Source organism: Anolis sagrei, chromosome 2 (genome assembly GCF_037176765.1).
Source record: "Anolis sagrei isolate rAnoSag1 chromosome 2, rAnoSag1.mat, whole genome shotgun sequence".
Taxonomy (NCBI): domain Eukaryota; kingdom Metazoa; phylum Chordata; class Lepidosauria; order Squamata; family Dactyloidae; genus Anolis; species Anolis sagrei.
Window position 1 is genome coordinate 174,526,335 of NC_090022.1, and position 26,008 is coordinate 174,552,342.

General features: G+C 43.1%; 1 protein-coding gene across 3 annotated transcripts in view; it reads left to right on the plus strand.

The window, feature by feature from the left end:
- Positions 1-15,715: 15,715 nt before the first annotated feature.
- The window catches only part of G6PD (glucose-6-phosphate dehydrogenase), a 48,036-nt gene continuing 37,743 nt past the window's right edge, over positions 15,716-26,008 (plus strand). Inside the window, exons 1-2 of one of the 3 annotated variants that reach the window (XM_060763244.2) lie at positions 15,716-15,821; positions 20,568-20,722. In XM_060763244.2, the coding sequence (XP_060619227.2) occupies positions 15,758-15,821; positions 20,568-20,722 (219 nt within the window). In that variant the 5' untranslated portion in view covers positions 15,716-15,757. Of the gene's footprint in view, positions 15,822-15,880; positions 15,958-20,439; positions 20,462-20,567; positions 20,723-26,008 lie in introns of those variants that run through there. The other 2 variants (XM_067464177.1, XM_067464176.1) reach the window with 2 other exon arrangements.

A 26,008-nucleotide genomic window follows, 5' to 3' on the forward strand; every position in this document is an offset into this window, starting at 1 on the left:
AGACGCAGACTGTGGCCAGGAAATCAGAAGATGCTTCTTGGGAGGAGAGCAATGTCGAGTCTCAATAAAATAGTAAAGAGTAGAGACATCACACTGGCAACAAAGATCCGCCTAGTCAAAGCCATGGTATTCCCTGTAGTAATCTACGGATGTGAGAGCTGGACCTTAGGGAAGGCTGAGCGAAGGAAGATAGATGCTTTTGAGCTGTGGTGTTGGAGGAAAGTTCTGAGAGTGCCTTGGACTGCAAGAAGATCCAACCAGTCCATCCTCCAGGAAATAAAACCCGACTGCTCACTGGAGGGAAGGATACTAGAGACAAAGCTGAAGTACTTTGGCCACATCATGAGGAGACAGCAAAGCCTAGAGAAGACAATTATGCTGGGGAAAGTGGAAGGCAAAAGGAAGAGGGGCCGACCAAGGGCAAGATGGATGGATGGCATCCTTGAAGTGACGGGACTGACCTTAAAGGAGCTGGGGGTGGTGACGGCCAACAGGGAGCTCTGGCGTGGGCTGGTCCATGAGGTCACAAAGAGTCGGAGACGACTGAACGAATGAACAACAAAAAGAGAAAGAAAACATGGAGGCAGTGACAAATTTTGTATTTCTAGGCCTAACGATTACTTCAGACGCAGTCTGCAGCCAGGAAATCAGAAGACACTTACTTCTTGGGAGGAGAGCAATGACCAATCTCAATAAAACAGTGAAGAGTAGAGACATCACACTGGCAACGAAGATCCGCATACTTAAAGCAAGGGTATTCCCCGCACTTCTCGGCCTGTCATTGAACATCGAGGAAACCAAAGTGCTGTTCCAGCAGTCATTAGCCAATCCCTCTCCAATGCCAGAAATACAACTTAATGGTGTAACATTAGAAAATGTTGACTATTTCCACTACCATGGCAGCCACCTCTCCACAAAAGTCAACATTGACACTGAAATACAACACCGCCTGAGCTCTGTGAATGCAGCATTTCTCCGAATGAAGCAGAGAGTGTTTAAGGACCGGGACATCCGTAGGGATACCAAGGTGCTTGTTTATAATAATAATAATAATCATCATCATCATCATCTTTATTTGTACCCCGCCACCATCTCCCGAAAGGCGATTCGGAGCAGCTTACATGGGGCCAAGCCCGAACAAGAATACAATATAACAATACAAATTGCAATAAAATAAACAACATAACATTAGATATAAAACATCAAAGCATATAAAAATAGCATTTGATGGCCTGGCAGTGCCTGGGGCAATCTTTTGTTGAGAGGTGATTAGATGTCCCAGATTGTTTCCTCTCTGTTGTTTTGCTGTTGTAATTTTAGAGTTTTTTAATACTGGTAGCTAGGTTTTGTTCATTTTCATGGTTTTCTTTTTTCTGTTGAAATTGCCCACATTTCAATGGCTTCTCTGTGTAGTCTGACATGGTGGTTGTTAGAGTGGTCCAGACCTCACTACCTCTGAGGATGCTTGCCATAGATGCAGGCGAAATGTCAGGAGAGAATGCCTCTAGAAGATGGCCATGTAGCCCGAAAAAACCTATAACAACTCATATATTTATCCTTTTATTCAAACTTTTGAATTGTTTTCAACTTGCATTGTTTTTAATATGTTGTTAACCACCTTGAGCTTCAGTTTTGGGAGAAAGCCAGAATTATTGCTGTTGTCATTATTCCAGTCATTTCTAACTTGCAGCGACCCTAAAAAGGTAAAGGTAAAGGTAGTCCCCTGACATTAAGTCCAGTCATGTCTGACTCTGGTGTGTGTTGCTCATCTCCAGTTCTAAGCCGAAGAGCCAGCGTTGTCCGTAGACACCTCCAAGGTCATGTGGCCGGCATGACTGCATGGAGCGCCCTTACCTTCCTGCCGGAGCGGTACCTATTGATCTACTTACATTTGCATGTTTTCGAACTGCTAGGTTGGCAGAAGCTAGGGCTGACAGCGGAAGCCCACGCCGCTCCCCGGAATCAAACCTGCGACCTTTCGATTTCGATCAACAAGCTCAGCAGCTCAGTGCTTTAACCCACTGCGCCACCGGGGGCTCCGCAGCGACCCTAGGTCACTTGAATTTGATGCTCTCCATGTTTGAATGGAGATTCAAACCAATGGCTGTAATAAGCAAAGTGTTAATAGTAACCAATTTTTTTTCTGGCAATATAAAAGAAAGCATTACTTTTTGTTTTACAGTTTGGAAGTTGTGGGAAGAAGGCACAACACAGTAAAGTAATGGGGTCTCCACTATCAATTAACTCCTTTCACCATTTCACCATTCCCAAGAAGAAGTGCTGAAGCTTTAAGGTGAGAAAAGCCTGGAGGATAATGTAGTGCAAAGCTACAACACTTGGTATGTCTAGGGCTCTGGTTAGCAAGAGTGGGATTAGGAAGAAAGAAAAAAAACATAACATCATTTCAACAATTTCATCATTCCTGCATCCGGTTTGACTGAGGATTTCCAAAGGTCTCCGCTAGAGGGACAAAAATAGCAAAGTTTGTTTGCAAAATTCCAGTGGAAAGCAAAGTGATTGGCATGCTGATTCGTGTCAGAATCCACTAGAATTTGGGGTGGAGAGTGAGAGTGAAGGGGTGACGAAGATAACAGTTTATCTAAATTGGGTCTGAGCCTTGTGTATTGCATGTGGTATACTGTTGTGCGTCTCAAGTCATTATACCCCACTTATGGTGATCCTAAAGCAAACAGAGTAGATTTTCCAATGCTTTTCTCTGATCCTTGGGCAGGATCTACAATGCCATATAATGAAGTTTGAATCTACATTATACTGCATGGTGCTATGGTTAGTGTAGACCCATATAATGCTGTTCAGTGCAGGCTGGGTCTACACTAACCATAAAATTCAGATTCAAATTGCAGCGTAGATCCAACCTAAGATAATGTGATTTGCCACCAGGTTACTTGGGATCTGTTCACAGTACAGTTGGCTCTCCAGAATTGTGGAGTTGATATTTGCAGATTTTATCATTCACAAATATGTCTTGGAATCTGCAGGTCTTCTAGTGGTTAGATTCCAGTGTGCTGGAGAACCTAGAAATTCATATAGAGTCATTATCCCAGGTAAAAAAGAGCAATTTTTTATTTGTAGTTTTCATTTTCATAGTAGTCCTGGTCCCTTAACCCCAGCCAATGCGAGGGACTGCCTATATTTTTTCTTCATATCAGGAGCAACTTGAGAAACTGCAAGTCGCTTCTGGTGTGAGAGAATTGGCTGTCTGCAAGGACATTGCCCAGACAACGCCCAGATGTTTTGATGATTTACTATCCTTGTGGGAGGCTTCTCTCCTGTCCCCATATGAAGAGCTGGATCTCACAGAGCGAACTATTTCGGTATAGTGTTGTGATTCCACTTTAACTGTCATAATGATATCTGATGAAATCCTGGGATGTGGAGTTAAGGGATGGACATTTCTTATTTTCCACCAGGGTGCTCCTGTAGATCTTTTGGTTAATCTACAAATCCTGGGATTCTGTGGAATGCTGTCATGGAAGTTAGGGTGTAATAATAGCACTATAATTGAGGAGTATAAAAGGACGCAGGTGGGTTGTGTGAGGGAGCGTTTCCAGAGGAGCATCTACAGTATTGAGTTAATGCCGTGTGAAAGCACTTCAATGTTATGGAATAATTAGAGTTGTAGTTTTGTGAGTCAACAGAACTCTTTGGCAGAAAGGGCTAAATACCTTGTAAAACTACAACTTTTAGGTTTCCATTGTATTAAGCCATGGTGTGTAGATGCACCCCTGGTACAATACTCAAGTCACTAGGTTGGCTTTTAATTGTTACCTGACTTCAAATTCATTTGTATAATTCAAATGGTTATAATTTTTTTGGACAACTCTAAAGGTAAAGGTTTTCCCCTGACATTAAATCCAGTCGTGTCCAACTCTGGGGTGTGGTGCTCATCTCCATTTCTAAGCCGAAGAGCCAGCGTTGTCTGTAGACACCTCCAAGGTCATGTGGCCAGCATGACCAGGGGCGGCTCAACCCATTATGCAAAATAAGCATTTGCAGTATAGTTGATTTTGTCCAGGGGCGCTATTTTCTTGGGGGAAAATAGACCTTGACATATGCGAGTTGTAGTTACTGGGATGTATAGTTTACCTACAATCAAAGAGCATTATGAACTCCACCAATGATGGAATTGAACCAAATATGGCACACAGAACTCCCACGACAAACAGAAAATATATATCAGTGATTGGTTTTGGGGGGGGGGGCAAAATACTGTTTGCTTGCCGTTGAAAATTACCTAGGGCCACCTCTGGGCATGACTGCATGGAGCACCATTGCCTTCCTGCTGGAGTGGTACCTATTACTCTACTAATATTTGCATGTCTTCAAACCGCTAGGTTGGCAGAATCTGGGGCCGATTGCATATGTGCTATGTATTAAAAAAATAACATCAGCTGGAACAGAGAAAAACACAATTGTATAAGATGCAGTCCTGCACATGGAGCCCCCGGTGGCGCAGTGGGTTAAACCCCTGTGCCGGCAGGACTGAAGACCAACAGGTCGCAGTTTCGAATCCGGGGAGAGGCGGATGACCTCCCTCTATCAGCTCCAGCTCCTCATGCGGGGACATGAGAGAAGCCTCCCACAAGGATGATAAAAACATCAAATCATCCAGGCGTCCCCTGGGCAACGTCCTTGCAGACGGCCAATTCTCTCATACCAGGAGTCACTCCTGACATGACAAAAAAAAAAGTCCCGTACATGTGGGAAAAACTTAAATAAATATCCTGATTTTGAATGGGTCTTAAGGGGTATTTGCCAGCAGTCTACCTACCATGATGTAAGTCCAGTAAGAAAAGGCAATGCCGTCTAGAATTCCCAGATCCTGTCAAAATAAATTTCCACCTGTGAAGGAATCCAGAGATGGCTGGCTGCTGGACGCAGATAAAAACTGTAACATTTAACTAGTCATATCTATATAATAGCCCTATTGTGTTCTGAGGCTCAACCTTTGTGCAAACTGGACCTGATCAATAATCCCATCTTTAACTTTTAACATATTGATTCACCATGTTTGCCTGCCTGCCTCCTTTCTGGGCAGGCTTTTTCATATGACTCTTGCTTCAGATCTACCAATGACAGTGACTTGATCTTCCTACTCCAGAGGAGACTGTTTACCACTAATGTCATGAAGATTTCTCAACCAACGGGGACCCAAAGGCAAATTTCTGGCCAATTAGGGGAGGGCATGGGGACTTTGAATGGCTGTGAAAAGGGATCAAATGTTTTGCGCTGTATTGCATGGTTATGTCCAATTCCTTTTGAGCAGAGACAGTATCAGACATCTTTTCAAGCCTGAAAGTAAACAAACCTCTGTTTCTTTGCCTTCAGCCCAGTCTCCATGTCTTCATCTAGCTGGGATAGTAGCTGGGGTGTCGGATCCTCCTCCTGTTCTTTGGCGGATAGCTCCATTTCAGCTTCAGACTGAGGCAAAGAAGGTTGAGTAGTTCTGCCTTTTCCCTGTTAGCACTTGACCATTTTCTCTGCACTGTAGCCAATCATTTCCTTGTTCTTTCTTTTGCCCTTTCCATTTTTTAAAACCTGTCTGGCAAGACTAAGCTTGTTTGCTTTACCTGTTCTGACTTTCTCCCTACACATGCTGGATATGTATTTTAATTCTTCTTTTGTCATTTCTCTTTTTCTTTTCTTATACGTGCCTCTTTTAAATAGTAGCTTGTTTGTTAGTTATTTAGACATCCATCTTGTCCAGTTTATTAAAATCGGCACAAGTATAGGCAAGTTGAATAATGGATGTTTATTTAAAAAATGCAAACACTGCCTTTAGCGAAATACAGCTGGTTTAGCCAGTAGGTATTTGGAGATTTATTTGCGGGAACGCAACACAAGTATTGCTGTACAACAATATCCCAGTGGATTACAGCATCAATTGACCCAACTTTTGAACAAGAATCAAATGTTGATTAATCTTGTTTTGATTCTTTAAAAAAAGCCCCAAAGTTTTATCAAATTCTTTAAACTTAGATATTTTCAAAACAATGTCAGCTTACTGCCTAAGGCTCTGCAGTTTGACAAATAAAGAAGTATTTGCGAAAACAAGCAGTAGTTAAATTGTAAGGAAGCCACCTATTAAAACCACATAACAATCTGTTCACATTCAGGAGCACCTTCCTTCCTTCCTTCCTTCCTTCCTTCCTTCCTTTCTTCTTTCCTTCCTTTCTTTGAATACAGTTAATGTGTTTATCAATGGATTCAACCATCTTTGGCTTGAAAATATTTTTGCAATCTAAAATTTAAACCTTGATTTTACCATTTTATGTTTGGGACACTATTTTACTATGCCTCTGCATAGTACTTCTGTATAAAGTAGTGCTCAAGACATCTTATATGAAAGAGGAGCATTTTTGTTACCCCCCCCCCCCTCCGATCGGAATTACTGTATATACTCGAGTATAAGCCTAGTTTTTCAGTCCTTTTTTTAGGCTGAAAAAGTCTCCCTCGTCTTATACTCGAGTCAAGGTTTTTTATTATTTTACTCTATTACTATTATTATTATTATTACATTAATCATTTTACTCTATTATTATTATTACATTTATTATTTTATTCTTTATTATTGTTATTATTACATTTATTATTTTACTCTATTATTATTAGAAGGATACGTAAACACATTTACACTGAAGAAGGTTAGAATAATGCTTTAATCAGAGGACAGTCTTATTTATTCAAAAACATTTAACCTACTGATGCACCAATTAAGGCAATTTTATTGGTTTCTATTTTCCTTTTGGAATATACCAGTACCTGCTGCATTTCCCACCCTCAGCTTATACTCGAGTCAATCTGTTTTCCCAGTTTTTTGTTGTAAAATGAGGTGCCTCGGCTTATGTTTGGGTCGGCTTATACTCGCGTATATATGGTACGTTTGTGCTATATTATTCAGAGAGCCTCACTGGTTGTTACCTTGTCACGGTGAGGGTACTTGTTTGTTCCAGTGAACTTGTGAGCGAAGTTGTTGGGAGTAATGTACTTTCAGCAGGGCCACTCATGGCGACAAGGTCACAGGAGTGAAACCAGACAAAGCACGGTCCAAAGACCTCAATGAAGGGCAGCATTTTTTAATGAAGAAGAGTGTGTTTGTGGATTGGGACATTTGTACAGATACAAATATGCTCTTTTATAAAGATAGTATCCTTCCTACACTATTGTATGCCTCTGAAACATGAACCATCTACAAATGTCACTTTTGACTTTTGGAAAAATTCCATCAGCATTGCTTCTGAAAAATCTTGCAAATCTCTTGGAAAGAAGACAGGCAGACAAATGTCAACATTCTGAAAGAACATTCCTCCATCATCAACTTTGGTAGGCTGGCCACATTGTTCATATGCCCAATCACTGTCTCAAAAAACAGTTGCTTTACTCTCAGCTCAAGAAGCGGAAATGGAATATTGGTGGACAGAAAAAGAGGTTTAAAGATGGGCTTAAAGCTAACCTACAAAAATGTGGAGTAAGCACCAAGAACTGGGAAACCATGTCCTCGAATGATGTAGCTGGAGGTCAATGCTATGGATTTTGAGGAAGAACAAATAGGAGAAATGGAGAAACGTGTCTACTTTTGCTCCCACCTGCATCGCAAGTGCAATTGGTGGGGACGAGAGAGAGGGCCTTCTCGGTGGTGGCCCCTCGTCTCTGGAACTCACTTCCTAAGGACATCAGGCATGCCCCAACTTTGGCAATCTTTAGGAGGAGCTTGAAAACGTAGTTGTTCCAGTGTGCCTTCCCAGAATAATGAACCCTTAGCATTATGTCCTCTAAAAGCACTTTATACTGATTTAGGATTGCTTGTACGTTTCCACCAACGCCCTACCTCCTCTATCTTGTTCATGTCCAGCATTATTTTTTAACTTTAATTACATTTGGCCCAGCCATAGATTTTAAATGTGTTTTGTGCTATTATCCTATGTTTATGCTACTTATGTATGAGTTTTATTTTTAATTGCCTTGTATTAGTCTTTGTATTTTGCTTTGTATTGTAGTTGTTATTGCATGTATTGATGTATTGTGGGCTCGACCTCCAGTAAGCCGCACCGAGTCCCTTGGGAGATGGTAGCGGGGTATAAATAAAGTATTATTATTATTGTTATTATTATGTCAAGCGTGGAAGGCAAAAGGAAGAGGGGCCGACCAAGGGCAAGATGGATGGATGGCATCCTTGAAGTGACTGAACTGACCCTGAAGGAGCTGGGGGTGGTGACGGCCGACAGGGAGCTCTGGCGTGGACTGGTGCATGAGGTCACGAAGAGTCGGAGACGACTGAACGAATGAACAACAACAACATGTCAAGCAACATGGCTGCTTTTCATCTGGAAATCCTCACTGCGAAAGACTATATGGATCCAGAATACTCGGGCTGGATCTATATTGCCATATAATTAAGTTTAACTGCATTGAACTGCATTGTATATAACAGTGTAGACTCATATAATTCAGTTCAATGCAGTTAAATCGCATTATTTGGCAGTATGGATCCAGCCTCACTCACCTGCGGATTTCCCTGACAACGCACACATCTATAGCCATTGTAAAAGCGGAGATAGGAGATAAGGTATGCAGCCACTACTCAGTCAATTTGATCTGTGCATAATTGTCCCAGTAGTCTCATAATATTTAAGTGTTCATAGGCAGTAAATTAAATCAACTGGCACATGCTCCCTCTAGAGACGGAGTGTTATTGTTTTGGTCTTTGAAGGCTAGAAGTCATTGCGGCACATAAAAAATAAAGACTTTATTGTAGATGTGATGGCTCATTAATGTGTCTCTGTATCAGCAATAACAAAATTTCACAATGTTTCTCACTCTGGATTTCTTCCATAAACCTTTAGAAAATTACCATAGCAATTCATGCTGATGAACCCATCATTATCCCATATATATTGTCGAAGGCTTTCATGGCAGGAATCACTGGGTTGTTGTAGGTTTTTTCGGGCTATATGGCCATAGTCTAGAGGCATTCTCTCCTGACGTTTCGCCTGCATCTATGGCAAGCATCCTCAGAGGTAGTGAGGTCTGTTGGAACTAGGAAAATGGGTTTATATATCTGTGGAATGACCAGGGTGAGACAAAGGACTCTTGTCTGTTGGAGCTAGGTGTGAATGTTTCAACTGACCACCTTGATTAGCATATAATGGCCTGACAGTGTCTAGAGCAAACTTTATCCCATATATATTCATTCTCGGGCTTCAGCCGACATACTGTGGGTTGTGCTAGTTCTACAATACAAGCACAGCATTGCTATACCCATTTTGCTGTGAGGAATTTGTGTGCCCTGAGACAATAAAATGCTTTCAAAGACAAAAATGTGCAGTCTCAAAAGAACATTTGTACAGCTCAAGTATTGAGTATTATAACTACCATATTATTTTTATGGTTGCTGGGCAAAGAAGTGGCTGATAACAAGGAAAATGAAATGGAGCATCCATGTTGTTCTGAAACTCTCGGCTCAAACATAGCAATTTCTAATCATCCTGCCCAAATTAAGCATGATTAACTTCCAATTGTTGATGCCAAGCACTCCCCGCCCCCCTCCGGTCAAAATATTAAATTAACAGAGACAGTACTGTGGCAGAGAGTCCCACAGGTAGCCGTAGCCCAAAGTTGGGTCGATCAGTTATGCAAATGTTTGGTGGAATGGAGGAGTCCAGCAACAGTTACTAGTGATACATCTCACAACTATCTTTACCTTTTTTCATTATTAGTTTACTACAAAGTAACCCTTGAATAAATGTGCACCATGATACGTTACCCTCTATGTCTGACTCTATTAATCTTCTTTGACTTTTGTGGCTTCCTCTTTCCCTTTCACCACCGGCAGCTGACCCCAGTGACCCCATAGAACACACAGCCCTCGAAGCGGGGCTTCTCCCCTTCCTTCCCTTCTAATACCACTTCCCTGCACACGAACTAACCCCTTAGCCAACCCTCACTCACGTGGGTATCCAGGCCTCCAAATGCTGGGTCCCCCTTGGTATCCATGGATCCCCTTGTGTATGTACACCCCTTGCTTCTCAGATATCATGGCCTCAATACGCAGGATCCCCCTTGTTCTCCGTGGACCCTTGTGTATGTGTGTGTATACTTAATATGTTATATTTTATGTCTTACTAGCCGTCCCCTGCCACACGTTGCTGTGGCCAACTGTGGTGGTGATGGGGGTTCTGTGTGGGAGGTTTCGCCCAATTCTATCATTGGTGGGGTTCAGAATGCTCTGTGTTTGTAGGTGAACTACAAATCCCAGCAACTACAACTCCCAAATGTCAAGATTCTATTTTCTCCAAATTCCACCAGTGTTCACATTTGGGCATATTGAGTCTTCGTGTAGAGTTTGGTCCAAACCCATCATTGTTTGAGTCCACAGTGCTCTCTGGATGTAGATGAACTACAACTGCAAAACCAAAGGACACTGCCCACCAAACCCTTCCAGTATTTTCTGTTGGTCATGAGAGAACTGTGTGCCAAGTTTGGTTCAATTCCATCGTTGGTGGGGTTTAGAATGCTCTTTGATTGTAGGTGAACTATAAATCCAGCAACTAAAACTCCTGTATGACAAAATCATTTTTTTTAGTGGACATACATCGGGTTGTTAGGTGTCTTGTGTCCCAATTTGGTGTCAATTTGTCCAGTGGTTTTTGAGTTCTGTTAATCCCACAAACGAACATTACATTTTTATTTATATAGTGGAGGGTCAAACCACTGATTCAGCTCCGGTAACCTTTCACCTGCACCATCTGACCTTGAAGTCCCTTCCAGTGCTTACTGGTCATCACCACAATGGATACAAGCACCCATCATCTCAGGGGCAATCCATCACTATTGCCCCATAAACCCAAATTTGCTTAACAACCCTAACAGCTGGTAAACTGGCTGAGATTTCTGGGAGTTGTAGGCCAAAAACATCTGGGGACCCCAGGTTGAGAACCACTGGCTTAGGACAACAGGATCTAGATGCCTGGCCACCTGTCCTTTGGGCAGCTACTTGGTCATGACAAAAGACATCTATCACCTGGCATTTTATTTCCTGATACTGGGGTGATTTGCCCCATTTTCCACAATTATATTTCCCCATTCCCAGGACTGGACTTGCTAATCCTGTCATTTTAAACAATATACTGTATGGACTATAATGGACACCTTAATGGGTCACTCACCAACACAAATTTATTTATTTATTTCGAACATTTTTACCCTGCCCTTCTCAACCCCTGGGGGACTCATGGCGGCTTACAATTGGCAACAATTCAATGCCGCTTCATAAAATACAATAGCAAAATAACAATTAAAACCATGAACATTAAAATAAAAATTAAACAGTATACTTATGATCCATTTAGCTATTGCCAGTCTGGTGGCTATTTATCTAGCCATATACTAATGTTTACTCCGCTTCACTTATCCAAATCCAAAGCCATAGTCAAATATTATCCATTGTCCTTTATCCTGATTGCCCAAAGGCCTGGTCCCACAACCACAATTTTACCTTCTTTCTGAAGGCGAGGAGGGATGATGATGATTTAATTTCCCCGGGAAGTGAATTCCATAGGCGGGGGGCTACCACCGAGAAGGCCCTGTCCCTCATCCCCGCCAAGTGTGTTTGAGACAAAGGCGGGGCCAAGAGCAGGGTCTCCCCAGAGGATCTTAAGCTAGGGATCTCAGCTTCCTTTACCAGCTTACCGCAAGCTGTCATCCCTTCCAGCTGGAATGAAATAAAATACCTTAGTGGCTTTCTCTTTAACTTGGTGAGATTTCTTGAATGGGAACATTGGATTTAGCTTCTTTGTCTTGCCAGGTGCACAGAACCACAGGTGACACTGCTGCCGGTACCGGTTACCCACTTAGAGGAACTTGGTATCCACACCTCGGGTTTCGCTATCCGCGGTCAGGATTTCACTATCTGTGCCTGCTTTAAATTAATTAATTGCAAAGGTTTCTAGCTTGAAAGAAATAATACAGGAGTAATTTAAATTATTTGTTTGTTTGTTTATTTATTTCCTGCCTCTCCTGATGGCTCAGTATTGTAATATGGGCCATACCTTGCTGCAGGTAAACTTTTTTGGCAGTTCAGGATGCTTCTTGTTTATGTGTATAGTATTAAATGTCATAAAATGTAACACATCACACTAGGTATGTGTGCAAATATAAAATATACAGGTGTTTTGTAGCGACGTATGCTGCTCATCTGAATTATACTTAACAGTTTTGAAGCTCGCTCAGTGCCGCACCCCAGAAAATTGCCTAGAGACACCACTTTTAATTCAGTCAATTATGTTTGCGATGGGGATGATGGCAAGAGTTGTAGTTAAACGGACACCTGCAGGGCAGTAGGTGAGGGAAGCCTGGCTTATCTATAGTTATAAAAGTAAAAAAAAATGTATATTTGCTAGGTGAAGTGGCCCTTTGTGATGTCACATGGTCCATGTGTATTGAGGGGTAGGGAGGAAAGAAGGAAAGAACTAGGAAGAGAGCCATGCTACCATGGAAACATTAGGAGATAGGCCTCCATGTTGAGTTTATGGGGGGAAAAGGGTTATGCCCAGGGTGGAGAGGTTAGCGGAGCAAAAGTGAGATAGCCATTAGTCTTAGAATTTGCTCAGGAGAAGAATGGCACCGATTTTGAAGCGATCCATTGACTCGCAGATATGGGGACCCGATGGGTTTCCGTATCCGCGGTTCAAAGGAATGCAGTTTTGGCCTGCCCAGGAGGCGAAAATCGCATCCCGGGTGGACCAGCAGCCATCTGCAGCCTGGGAGAGGGAAAGCTCATGTAGGGAAGAGTTTGGAGGCAGTAAAAGACACAAAGTAACACTAGGAAGAGAAAAGGTTACAATTAATTGATACTTTATTGGGGGATGAACTACAATATTAGAAGGGGGAAGAAGGTGAGGCAAAAAGAAGGTTTCTTTGTTGTAGCTGCTTCTGTGGCCACGTTTCATAGAGGCTGGCACAAAGCGGACACATAGAGAACTGTGAACTCCCTGCTGCAGGTCAGATTAGTTGGAAGGCAGGGAGTTCTGGGTTCGTTGACCTCAATTCCATCTGAACATGAGGAAGAACTTCCTGACTGTGAGAACTGTTCAGCAGTGGAACTCTCTGCGCTGGAGTGTGGTGGAGGCTCCTTCTTTGGAGGATTTTAAGCACAAGCTAGATGGCCATCTGTCGGGGGGGGGGGGTACTTTGAATGCAATTTTCCTGCTTCTTGGCAGGAGGTTGGACTGGATGGCCCTGACTGTGAGAACTGTTCAGAAGTGGAACTCTCTGCTTCGGAGTGTGGTGGAGGCTCCTTCTTTGCAGGCTTGACCAGAAGCTGGATGGCCATCTGTCAGCGGGTACTTTGAATGCAATTTTCCTGCTTCTTGGAAGAAGGTTGGACTGGATGGCCCTGACTGTGAGAGCTGTTCAGCAGTGGAACTCTCTGATCTGGAGTGTGGTGGAGGCTCATGCTTTGGAGGCTTTTAAGCAGAACCTGGATGACCATCTGTCGGAGGGGTATTTTGAGTGCAATTTTCCTGCTTCTTGGCAGGGGGTTGGACTGGATGGCCCTGACTGTGAGAGCTGTTCAGCAGTGGAACTCTCTGTGCTGGAGTGTGCTGGAGGCTCATGCTTTGGAGGCTTTTAAGCAGAAGCTGGATGGCCATCTATTGGGGGTACTTTGAATGCAGTTTTCCTACTTCTTGGGAGAAGGTTGGACTGGATGGCCCTGACTGTGAGAGCTGTTCAGCAGTGGAACTCTCTGCTTCGGAGTGTGGTGGAGGCTCATTCTTTGGAGACCTTTAAGCAGAATCTGGGTGGCGATTCAACGGACGAGACTGTTTTATTGTTTTAATGATTGTTTTATTGCTTGTGGATGCACTGTTTTTAACTTGATTTATGTCTAATTGTAGTGTATAATTGTAATTGTTTGTACTGGCATTGAATTTTGCCATTACTTATGTCTAAACCCTTGGGGTGAGAAAAGAGGTATACAAATACTGTAAATAATAATAATAATAATAATCATCATCATCATCTGTCTGGGGTGCTTTGAGTGCGATTTTCCTGCTTCTTGGCAGGAGGATGGACTGGATGGCCCTGACTGTGAGAGCTGTTCTACAGTGGAACTCTCTGCTTTGGAGTGTGGTGGAGACTCCTTTGGAGGCTTTTAAGCAGAAGCTGGATGGCCATCTGTTGGGCATTGCTTTGAATGCAATTTTCCTGCTTCTTCGGAGAAGGTTGGACTGGATGGCCTTGACTGTGAGAGCTGTTCAGCAGTGGAACTCTCTACATTGCAATGTGGTGGAGGCTCCTTCTTTGGAGGTTTTTAAGCAGAAGCTGGATGGGCATCTGTCGGGGGTGCTTTGAGTGCAATTTTCCTACATCTTGGCAGGGGGTTGGACTGGATGGCCCTGTGAGAGCTGTTCAGCAGCGGAACTCTCTGCTTCGGAGTGTAGTGGAGGGTCCTTCTTTGGAGGCTTTCAAGCAGAAGCTGGATGGTAATCTGTTGGGGGTACTTTTGAGTGCAATTTTCCTACTTCTTGGCAGGGGGTTGGACTGGATGGCCCTGACCATGAGAGCTGTTCAGCAGTGGAACTCTCTGATCTGGAGTGTGGTGGAAGCGCCTTCTTTGGAGCCTTTTAAGCAGAAGCTGTGTGGCCATCTGTCAGGGAGTGCTTTGAACGTGATTTTCCTGCTTCTTGGCAGGAGGTTGGACTGGATGGCCCTAACTGTGAGAGTTGTTCAGCAGTGGAACTCTCTGCTTCAGAGTGTGGTGGAGGCTCCTTTTTTGGAGGCTTTTAAGCAGAAGCTGGAGGGCCATCTATTGGGGTTACTTTGAATGCAATTTTCCTACTTCTTGGCAGGGGGTTGGACTGGATGGCCCTGACCGTGAGAACTGTTCAGCAGTGGAACTCTCTGCTTCAGAGTGTGGTGGAGGTTCCTTCTTTGGAGGCTTTTAAGCAGAAGCTGGGTGGCCATCTGTCAGGGGTGCTTTGAATGCAATTTTCCTACTTCTTGGGAGAAGGTTGGACTGGATGGCCATGACTGTGAGAGCTGTTCAGCAGTGGAACTCTCTGCAGCGGAGTGTGGTGAGGCTCTTTTTTTTTTGGAGGATTTTAAGCAGAAGCTGGATGGCCATCTGTCGGGGGTGCTTTAAGTGCGATTTTCCTGCTTCTTGGCAGGAGGTTGGCCTGGATGGCCCATGAGGTCTCTTCCAACTCTATGAATCTATGGGGCCTGTGGATGTGGGCATTCATACAGTAGAATGAATGCAGTTTTGATGCCAGTATGAACTGTCATGTTTTGGAATCAAGGTGGAGTTGTGCAAGGTCTTGGGCCTTTGCTGCCAAAGAGTGCAAACCAAAGCACAGCTCCCATAGGGAAACCCTACAGCAGTGGTTCTCAACCTGTGGGTCCCCAGGTGTTTTGGCCTACAACTCCCAGAAATCCCTGCCAGTTTACCAGCTGTTAGGATTTCTGGGAGTTGAAGGCCAAAAACATCTGGGGATCCCAGGTTGAGAGCCACTGACCTAAAGGAAGGTAAGAAGTAAACACAAGCAGCGCCGCGCCTGCGTTGCATAAGTGAAGGTTCAGGGGAAGAGGGGGGCGGGGCCCAAAGGGCTTTGGCGGCTTCCTATTGGCCCTGGGCCTCTTGGAGCTGAACGCGCCGGCAGCTCCGATTGGGTGTGGCTTGGAGCCGGTGCAGCCGGGCGGGGAGAGTGTCAGCGCCGGAGGGCAGAAGGGGCGGGGAATGGGGAGCCGCGCGAGCGTGAGGGGAGAGCGCCTCGAGGAGCGGACGCAAGGAGAGGAAGCGGGTGAGCCAATGGGGGAGCCGGGGGGGGGGGGGGGGGAGGAGGGGGAAATAAGGCAGTTACCCGGATGTACGCCCACCCACCCCCTTTTGGAAATGGGACCCTTAAGGCAGGGCTTCTTCTCTCCCTGTGGAAAGTAGTGAGGAAGGGTCAAGTCAGGGGGGGATGAACCTGGATCTCCCACAAGGGCTGGGAGAAGCATCTACACCCCAGGATTGGAGACCCCTTGAACTTCCCTGGCTCAAGGCCTCCTGGGCCAAAGACTACAAATCCCACAAAGACTACAAATCCCACAGCCTTGAGCCAGGGCGGTGGAAGGGTGCGTCTGCACTGTACAATTGATGTGGCTTGATACCATAATAAGAGCCATGGCTCAAGGCTATGGGATCTTATGAGGTGTGGTGTGGTGAGGCATCAGCACTCTTTGGTAGAATTATTATTATTATTATTATTATTATTATTGTATTTCCATCTTTCTGACTGTGAGAGCTGTTCAGCAGTGGAACTCTCTGCCCCTGAGGCTCCTTCTTTGGAAGCTTTTAAACAGAGGCTGGATGGCCATCTGTCGGGGGTGCTTTGAATGCAATTTTCCTGCTTCTTGGCAGGGGGTTGGACTGGATGGCCCAGGAGGTCTCTTCCAACTCTAGGATTCTATTTATTTATTTGTACTCTGCTCAAGAGGAGACTCAAGACTTTGTAGAATCCAGAAGAGGCTCAAGGCTTTATAAAATCCAGAAGAGGCTCAAGGCTTTGTAAAATCCAGAAGAGGCTCAAGATTTTTATAAAACCCAGAAGAGCCTCAAGATTTTTATAAAATCCAGGAGACTGAGGTTCAAGATTTTGTAAAATCCAGAAGAGGTTCAAGGCTTCGTAAAATCTAGAAGAGGCTCAAGGCTTTGTGAAACCCAGAAGAGGCTCAAAGGCTTTCTGAAATCCAGAAGAGGTTCAAGGCTTTCTAAAATCCATAAGTGCCTCAAGATTTTTGTAAAATCCAGAAGAGGTTCGAGCCTTTGTAAAATCCAGAAGAGCCTCAAGCCTTTGTAAAATCCAGAAGAGCCTCGAGACAATGTAAAATCCAGAAGAGCCTCAAAACAATGTAAAATCCAGAAGCGGCTGAAGACTTTGTAAAATCCAGAAGAGCCTCAAGAATTCGTAAAACCCAGAAGAGCCTCAAGACAATGTAAAATCCAGAAGAGCCTCAAGTCTTTGCAAAATCTAGAAGAGCCTCAAGACAATGTAAAATCCAGAAGAGGTTCAAGACTTCATAAAATCCAGAAGAGGTTCAAGACTTTGTAAAACCCCAATTGCAATGATTCCATAGCATTGAAGGATGGCATATCAATCTACAGTGCAGATGCACCCTTGCACTAAGAATGTGGGGCAGCTCTTTTTCCCCTGGCTCTGAAGCTTGATCTACACTGCCCTGTATCCCAGGATCTGATCCCAGATGATCTGCTTTGAATTGGATTATATGAGTCTACACTGCCAGATAATCTGGGATCAGATCTTGGGATATAGGGCAGTGTAGACCCAGCCTGAGGTTCTGGAGTGAACCCATGCCAGACCCTGGGTGTGTGGACAGAGCATTGCAGGTCAGGAGGTTGCTCTGCCCCAGTTTGGGAGCCCAGGGCCAGACCTGAATGACAGGGCAAAATGCTTCAGTTTCTTCCTTGTCTTGTTAGCTTCCCCTTTCTCTTTCCTTGGCAACTCTGCTTAGGCACTCTGCAACTTCCTACCTTATGCAAGTCTGAAAAGATCCCCATCCTTCTAAGCTGTTGATCCATCTTAGAGGCAGAGTGTGCAAAAGTTTTTGACTACAGAATATCTGGAAATATTATTATTAGGGTTTATTTGTTAGTGTCATTTGGCAGGGATAGAGGAAGGTAATGGGGTGGGAATATTTTATGGGGTTATTTTTTTGTATTAGGATGCCTTCGTTTGAGTTTTTCGGGTTGTATGGCCATGTTCCAGTAGCATTGTCTCCTGATGTTTCACCTGTATCTGTAGAAGGATCCTCAGAGGTTATGCCTTTACTCACAACCTCAGACCTCACAACCTCTGAGGATGCCTGCCATAGATGCAGGCGAAACGTCAGGAGAAAATGCTTCTAGAGCATGGACATATAGCCCGAAAAACCTACAACAACCCAGTGATTCCAGCCATGAAAGCCTTCGACAAAACATTATGCCTTTGCTTGTTTGTTTGTTTGTTATTTGAGTGTCTGTGTTTGTTTTTTTAAAATGTGTCTGAAAAATCTCACAAAATAATAATTTAAAAGAAAGAATACTTGACAAATGATCATCATGGAATATATAGTCCAATATGTGTTTTTAAAAAACTTTTCAGGAAATCCTAATAAAATGTTAATTGACAGAAGAACATTGGCAAATGGCCATCTTGGAATATGTAGCAGCAAAAAGTTACTTTTCCCACTTCGGCTGGTGACTCAGGCAGTCTCTGAGTTGCAAACATCCGACTTAGAAATGACTCATAGTTAAGAACAGGGCTGAAACAACAGGAAGTGAGACAAATCTACACCTTGGAAGGGAAATTCACTCCTGAAAGAGTTATTATAATGGGGAAAAGATGTCTCCACTGAAGCTTTATTACCAATTCTTGCTTCCACAACAAGCCAAGTTTTCCAAAATTCAATTATCACAGGGAAAGAGAGTGAGGTGAAGTCTTCTGAAGAGGGGCACAGGCAGCAAAATTCATCCAAAGCTCATATAGATAGATAGAGAGATAGAGATAGAAAGATAGAGAGATATATATAGAGATAGATAGACTGGAGTTACACTTAAAAACGTACCTGTTCTGATTTTGGGACCCACCTACCTTCATGACCATATCTCTCTCCATGAACCAGCCGAAACTCTAGTTTTACCCCTTTATCTCACCCAGAGTTTTTAAATCATTTTATGTACATGTGGCCCGCTCTTTGTCCTTATGTTTGGTTCTTATGTCCTATGTATATCTGCTTTGATGTTTTATACTTTAATGTTATGTTGTTTATTTTATTGTAATTTTGTATTTTTTGTATTGCAATCTGTTTTTCGGGCTTGGCCCCATGTAAGCCACTCCGAGTCCCCGTTGGGGGAGATGGTGGCGGGGTATAAATAAAGTTTATTATTATTGTATTGTCGAAGGCTTTCATGGCCAGAATCACTGGGTTGTTGTAGGTTTTTTCGGGCTATAGGGCCGTGTTTGTGAAGGCTGATCTGGCCAGGGTGGTCCATGCCGTGGTCACCTCCAGATTGGACTACTGCAATGCGCTCTACATGGGGCTGCCCTTGAAAACGGCTCGGAAATTCCAACTTGTCCAACGGTTGGCAGCCAGGTTGTTAACAGGTGCTCCTTACAGAGAGAGGTCAACTCTCCTGTTTAAGGAGCTCCATTGGCTGCCGTTCATCTTCCGGTCCCAATTCAAGGTGCAGGTGCTCACCTACAAAGCCCTAAACGGTTTGGGACCCGCCTACCTGCGTGACCGCATCTCCATATATGAATCCACACGATCCCTTTGATCATCTGGAGAGGCCCTGCTCATGATCCCACCTGCGTCGTAAGCGCGTTTGGTGGGGACGAGGGACAGGGCCTTCTCTGTGGTGGCCCCCCGACTCTGGAACTCTCTCCCCAAGGACATTAGACAAGCCCCAACATTGGCAGTCTTTAGGAAGAGCCTGAAGACTTGGCTGTTCCAGTGTGCCTTTCCAGAATAGGAAACTCCTAGCACCATGTCCCAAATGCACTTTGTTAGAGATTTAGAATTGTCTGCACACCGCACCAATCTCCACAACCTCTACATTTCACCTGTCATGTCCAGCACTTTTAAATTTTGTTCATTACATTGGCCCGGCCTTAGGTTTTAAATGCGTTATGGTGTCATTGTTTTAGTGTTCTATTTTTTGCTTGATGTTTATTGTTTGCTTTAATAAAGTTAATAATAATAATAATAATAATAATAATGTTCTAGAGGCATTCTCTCCTGACGTTTCGCCTGCATCTATGGCAAGCATCCTCAGAGGTAGTGAGGTCTGTTGGAAGTAGGAAAAATGGGTTTATATATCTGTGGAATGACCAGGGTGGGACAAAGAACTCTTGTCTGCTGGAGCTAGGTGTGAATGTTTCAACTGACCACCTTGATTACTATTGCCTGGGGCAATCTTTTGTTGAGAGGTGATTAGATGTCCCTGATTGTTTCCCTTCTGTTGTTTTGCTGTTGTATTATTATATTATTATTATTATTATTATTATTATTATTATTATATACAAATTCAATTTAAGAACAAACCTACAGAACTGATCTTGTTTGTAACAGGAACTGCTTGTCCACTCAAGGCTATATTTTCTGAACATTTGCCTTTTTTCTTCTTCTTTATATCTTCTCCGTTTTCCCTTCTGTCTTTTTTGGGTCATCCTTTAGAAAGTAATTTGTGTGTAAAGCACTCCAAATGGCCTTTTAAAGATGAAGCATAGAGTTTTTAAAAATCTATAAATGTAAACACTAAAAAAAATGTGTGCTGCTTCCTCTTGAAACTCCTTGGTACAAACTAAGCGGAGCTGTCTTGCAAGTTAGGACTTGTGCCTTGGAGACTGATGGAGCTTTGCTGCCCGCCACCTAAGTGATGCTACCTGTGCCATGGAAGGTGCGTTGCTCACCCGGGCAGCACCTTCAACCAGGGCTGGGCAGGGAGGGCAGAGAGGGCAAGCAGTTGGGAGGAGCCTCACCTGGCCTGCCCTTTTTCTCCCCAGGAAACAACAAAGCTGCCAACATGAGTCGGAGCCCTCGTCAACCGCAGGAGGAGCTTACCCAGGCAGACATCTGTGGGATGCTGCGAGAAGAGCTGTGCCAGGGGAATGACTTCCTCAAGTCATACACCCACATCTTCATCATCTTGGGGGCTTCGGTGAGTTTCCTCCTTCTAAGCCGGGCTGGGCTTCATGGAAAATGGGTACGAGCCTGGGATCCCATCTTAGGGCAGGGTTTAGAGATGCGTGGCCCTCCAGTTGTTGTTGGAGTCCAATATCTATGCCCAGATATTGGTGAATTTAATTTCAACAATACCTAGAAGGCTAAACAATTTCTGTCATTGGGTTGTTGTAGTTTTTTTTCGGGCTATATGGCCATGTTCTAGAGCCTTTTTTCCTGACGTTTTGCCTGCATCTATGGCAAGCATCCTCAGAGGTAGTGAGACCTCACAACCTCTGAGGATACATGCCATAGATGCAGGCAAAACGTCAGGAGAAAATGCCTCTACAACATGGCCATATAGACCGAAAAAACCTACAACAACCCAGTGATTCCGGTCATGAAAGCCTTCGACAATACAATTTCTGTCATTGTTTCAAGTTTGGTATTTTGAATTTTCTTTATAAATTATCCAGCATAAATTAAGAGAACCAGCATGGTGTAGTGGTTCAAGCATTGGATTACAACTCTAGAAACTAGGATTTGAATCCCCGTTCAACATTGAAATGCACTGGGTGACTTTAGGTAAGTCACACTCTCTCGGCCTCAGAGGACAGTACTAGCAAACCTCTTCTGAAATCTTGCCAATAAATCTCTGTGATTTGCTTTAGGGTTGCCACAGGGAACACAACACAACACAGCGCATTAAAGCTTAAACCCTGCTCCCCACAGAGAGGGAATCTGGGTGTCAAAGCCATATAATCTGTGGTAGAGGCTCCTTAATCTGTAGTGGAGGCTATTAAACAGAGGCTGGATGGCCATCTGTTGGGGGTGTTTTGAATGGTGAAAGGGTGCGCCTGCACTGTACAATTGATGCGGTTTGATACCATAACAAGAGCCATGGCTCAAGGCTATGGGATCTTATGAAGTGTATTGTGGTGAGGCATCAGCACTCTTTGGTAGAATTATTTATTATTATTATTATTATTATTATTATTATTATTATTGTATTTCCATCTGAACATTAGGGAGAACTTCCTAACTTCTTAGCACTCTTTGGTAGAATTATTTATTATTATTATTATTATTGTATTTCCATCTGAACATTAGGGAGAACTTCCTAACTATGAGAGCTGTTCAGCAGTGGAACTCTCTGCCCTGGAGTGTGGTGGAGGCTCCTTCTTTGGAAGCTTTTAAACAGAGGCTGGATGGCCATCTGTTGGGGGTGTTTTGAATTCAATTTTCCTGCTTCTTGGCAGGGGGTTGGACTAGATGTCCCATGAGGTCTGTTCCAACTCTATTATTCTAAGGCAGAAAATCCACAATATCGGCTTTGAACTGGGTTATCTGAGTCCACACTGCCATATAATCCAATTCAATGCTGATTTTATACAGCTGTGTAGAAGCGGCCAGAGTGCTATATAGTCACCAGTTAAAACTACATCCTTTTAAAGCAGTGATTCTCAACCTTCCTAATGTTGTCATCCCTTGATGCAGTTCCTCATGTTGTGGTGACCCCCAACCATAAAATTATTTTTGTTGCTACTTCATAACTGTCATTTTGCTATTGTTTTGAATTGTAATGTAAAAACGATTCTTGACATGAGTACTCAAATGGACAAATGTGAACACTGGTGGAGTTTGGGGGAAATAGACCTTGACATTTGGGAGCTGTTGTTGCTGGGATTTAAAGTTCACCTACAATCAAAGAGCATTCTGAACCCCACCAACGATGGAATTGAACCAAACTTGGCACACAGTTCTCCCATGACCAACAGAAAATACTGGAAGGGTTTGGTGGGCAGTGTCCTTTGGTTTTGGAGTTGTAGTTCACCTACATCCAGAGATCACTGTGGACTCAAACAATGATGGATCTGGAACCAAACCAAACTTCCCACATAGAATCCCCATGACCAACCGAAAATACTGTGTTTTCTGATGGTCTTTGGCGACCCCTCTGACAACCCCTCGTGACCCCCCAGGGGTCTCGACCCCCAGGTTGAGAAACATTGTTTTAAAGGATAGGCTCAGAATAGATGGTGGTGGCCTGAAGAACAAAGAATTTCCCTTTCAGTGGATCATATTAATCGAGATGGTTTCCCAGCTCCATGGCATAAATTGTATTCATGTTAATTTCTTATCCATAGGTCTGAGGTGCTTTTGTGTTTGAGATGCTCAGAGCGTCTCATGTTCAGTTTATTTGGAGTTTTTACTCTGTTCGTCAGCTGAACAATAAAAGGAATGAATTATAAAGGGACAGGCAGAGAAAAATAAGTAGTCAGGCTTTTGACATGAAAAGATTGACACAGAATGTAATGTCTGTTTTGACTCACTAGCATTTATAATTATGTTTAAAGTGTTTGAGTCACTCTAAGCTGGTACAAGAGCATCTCTTTCTTCTCTCTCGCCCCATATTTCTCCCTCTTTCACTCATCTTGATGGGAAAAAAACAACCCTGAACGGCTTGGATTGTACCCTTGATATTCAAAACAAAAGCTGGATCATTTCATAGAATGGATATTGCATTCATCTAGATAGCTTTTGATATGGTTATAGATTTCTACCATACAGTACCAAGAATATTGTATTATTTGGCAAGTAGTTCAGAAAATATCGTTTCCTCTGGAAGTGAGTTTGCTGGGCTCTTTAAGGCAGAATTTCATGGGGCTCCTGTTGAAAATGGTATATTTGTATCATGTTTTCCCCCTTAAATGTAGGCTTATTTACTTTGTGCTCTTACGACTGTATATATTTTCCTGCCACACTATATGGGAGGTACAGAGGTATGTGATCATGTTACATAGGAGAGTTACACATTACAAAGGATGTATTCACAATAATAATAATAATAATAATAATAATAATAATAATAATAATCTTTATTTATACCCCGCCACCATCTCCCCAACGGGGACTCAGGGCAGCTTACATGAAGCCAAGCCCAGACAACATATTACAACAACATAAAACCAAAAACATAAGCAACAAACAACAGCATCATAATTGCATAAGAACTTATGAATACAATCTATATAAATAAAAATGTAATGTTCGTTTGTGGGATTAACAGAACTCAAAAACCACTGGACGAATTGACACTAAATTTGAACACAAGACACCTAACAACCCAATGTATGTCCTTCACTCAAAAAAATTGATTTTGTAATTTCGGAGTTGTTGCTGGGATTTATAGTTCACCTGCAATCAAAGAGCATTCTGAACCCCACCAATGATGGAATTGAACCAAACTTGGCACACAGTTCTCCCATGACCAACAGAAAATACTGGAAGGGTTTGCTGGGCAGGGTTTGGTTTTGGAGTTGTAGTTCACCTACATCCAGAGAACACCGTGGAGTCAAACAATGATGGATCTGGACCAAACTCTACACGAATAATGAATATGCCCAAATGTGAACACTGGTAGAATTTGGGGAAAATAGAATCTTGACATTTGGGAGTTGTAGTTGCTGGGATTTATAGTTCACCTTCAATCACAGATCATTCTGAGTCCCACCAACGATAGAATTGGGCCAAACCTCCCACTCAGAACCCGCATAACCACCAGACTGGGCCACAGCAATGCGTGGCAGGGGACGGCTAGTAACAATATAACATTACAATAAACACACAGTAAAACGTGGTGAATAAGGAATGACCAAAAAAGATGGCTTTTTTTTCTCCATTTGAAAATTTTCATATCCCTTTTGGTAGCTCCTGTTTTATGGTGGGCAAGTAAAGAAAGAAGTCAGGCAAGCCATCATTGTACAGTACATTCAGGTGTCACAACAAGGCATACTTCAAACAAAGGCTATAAACAGATTATAAATTCATATCATGGTGTATGGGTGCTTAACAAACTGTAACTAGTTGCCATAGGTGGGTTGGAAAGCTCAATAAAGCGGATTACATTAAGGTGTTAGTATAAAGGAACATGGAACATGGAGGGAGAAATAATATTTTCCTAGACAGATTCTAGTTACAGAGAATTGTCTTTTACATTTCATTCCTTGACTGAGCTCTTTCCTATCTCTCTCTGTTGATCTGTCTTTTGTCCCGCTCCTACATCTTTTTTGTTCTCACTGTGGTACCCAGACTGGCATCTTCCTGCCAAGCGCCGAGTTACTCAGTGATGCAGGCCTTGTGCCTGGTGACAGGATGCTGGTATGGCCTGAATACCAGCAACAGGTTGATCAACCATGCTGCCCTGAAGCAACCATGATTTGCCTTCTTTCCATTTGTGTCAGTGTCTCCTTGAGGTTGGGCAAACCAGCTCCACACAGTGTGTAATCTGCCTTCCTTCTGGTCAAAGGGTAGGGGTGTTTCTGAGCATGCTTGAGGGGGTAGGTAGCTAATCCTGAGATATCTTCTTGGGTTTAGTAATGTGTCAGTAATCTGGTGCCAGTAAAGATCAGCCTAAAGAAGCTTGGATCCCCGCAGAGCTTTGTTTAGTACTCTTTGTAATTGCAAACAACTCTCTGCAGACAATGTGGAAATTTTTATCTGATGGGGAGCAATTCATGTGGAAATACCAACCTATTACACTCACAAAATTGTGGAGGTGAGAATGTGCTCTTGAGTCATTTCCTGCATTGTATATTTGTGTAATTTGATTTGCATTCGTAAGTAGGGCCACGTGCATTTTTTAATATTAGACACAGTAAAGAAATTGAATTGGTACCATCTTATCAGAATAAGATTCAGTGGCATTCCAGAGATCACTGTAAAGTACAGCTTTAGGTGTATTTTCATTGTGTCCCAAAGAAGATGTGGACTATCTTTAATGTAAAAAGAGAGATACTGAAGACTGGGGTCCTTCCACACAGCCCCATATCCCAGAATATCAAGGCAGAAAATCCCACATTATCTGAGTGTGGACTCAGATAACCCGGTTCAAAGTAGATATTGTGGGATTTTCTGCCTTGATATTCTAAGATATAGGGCTGTGTGGAAGGGCCCTGGGAGTCATCCTTCGATGGGCTATGGGTTGAAAACCCTGTTTTAAGTTTTATTTTTGGGGTGTATATTTATTTATTTATTTATTTTGAGGTTTTATATACCGACCCTCTTACCTTCAAAGAGGGATTCGGACCGGTTCACAACATGTGTTAACATACAAAAATATACAATAACAACACAATGCAACATCATTACACGATTAAAATATAAGCACCATAAACATTAAAAACATTATAATCACAGTTATAAGAGCCAAATCCACACAATCGCAATCCCAAACTACCGTTCATCATCCTCCTTTCATGTGGGCAAAGAATTAAATCAGTTG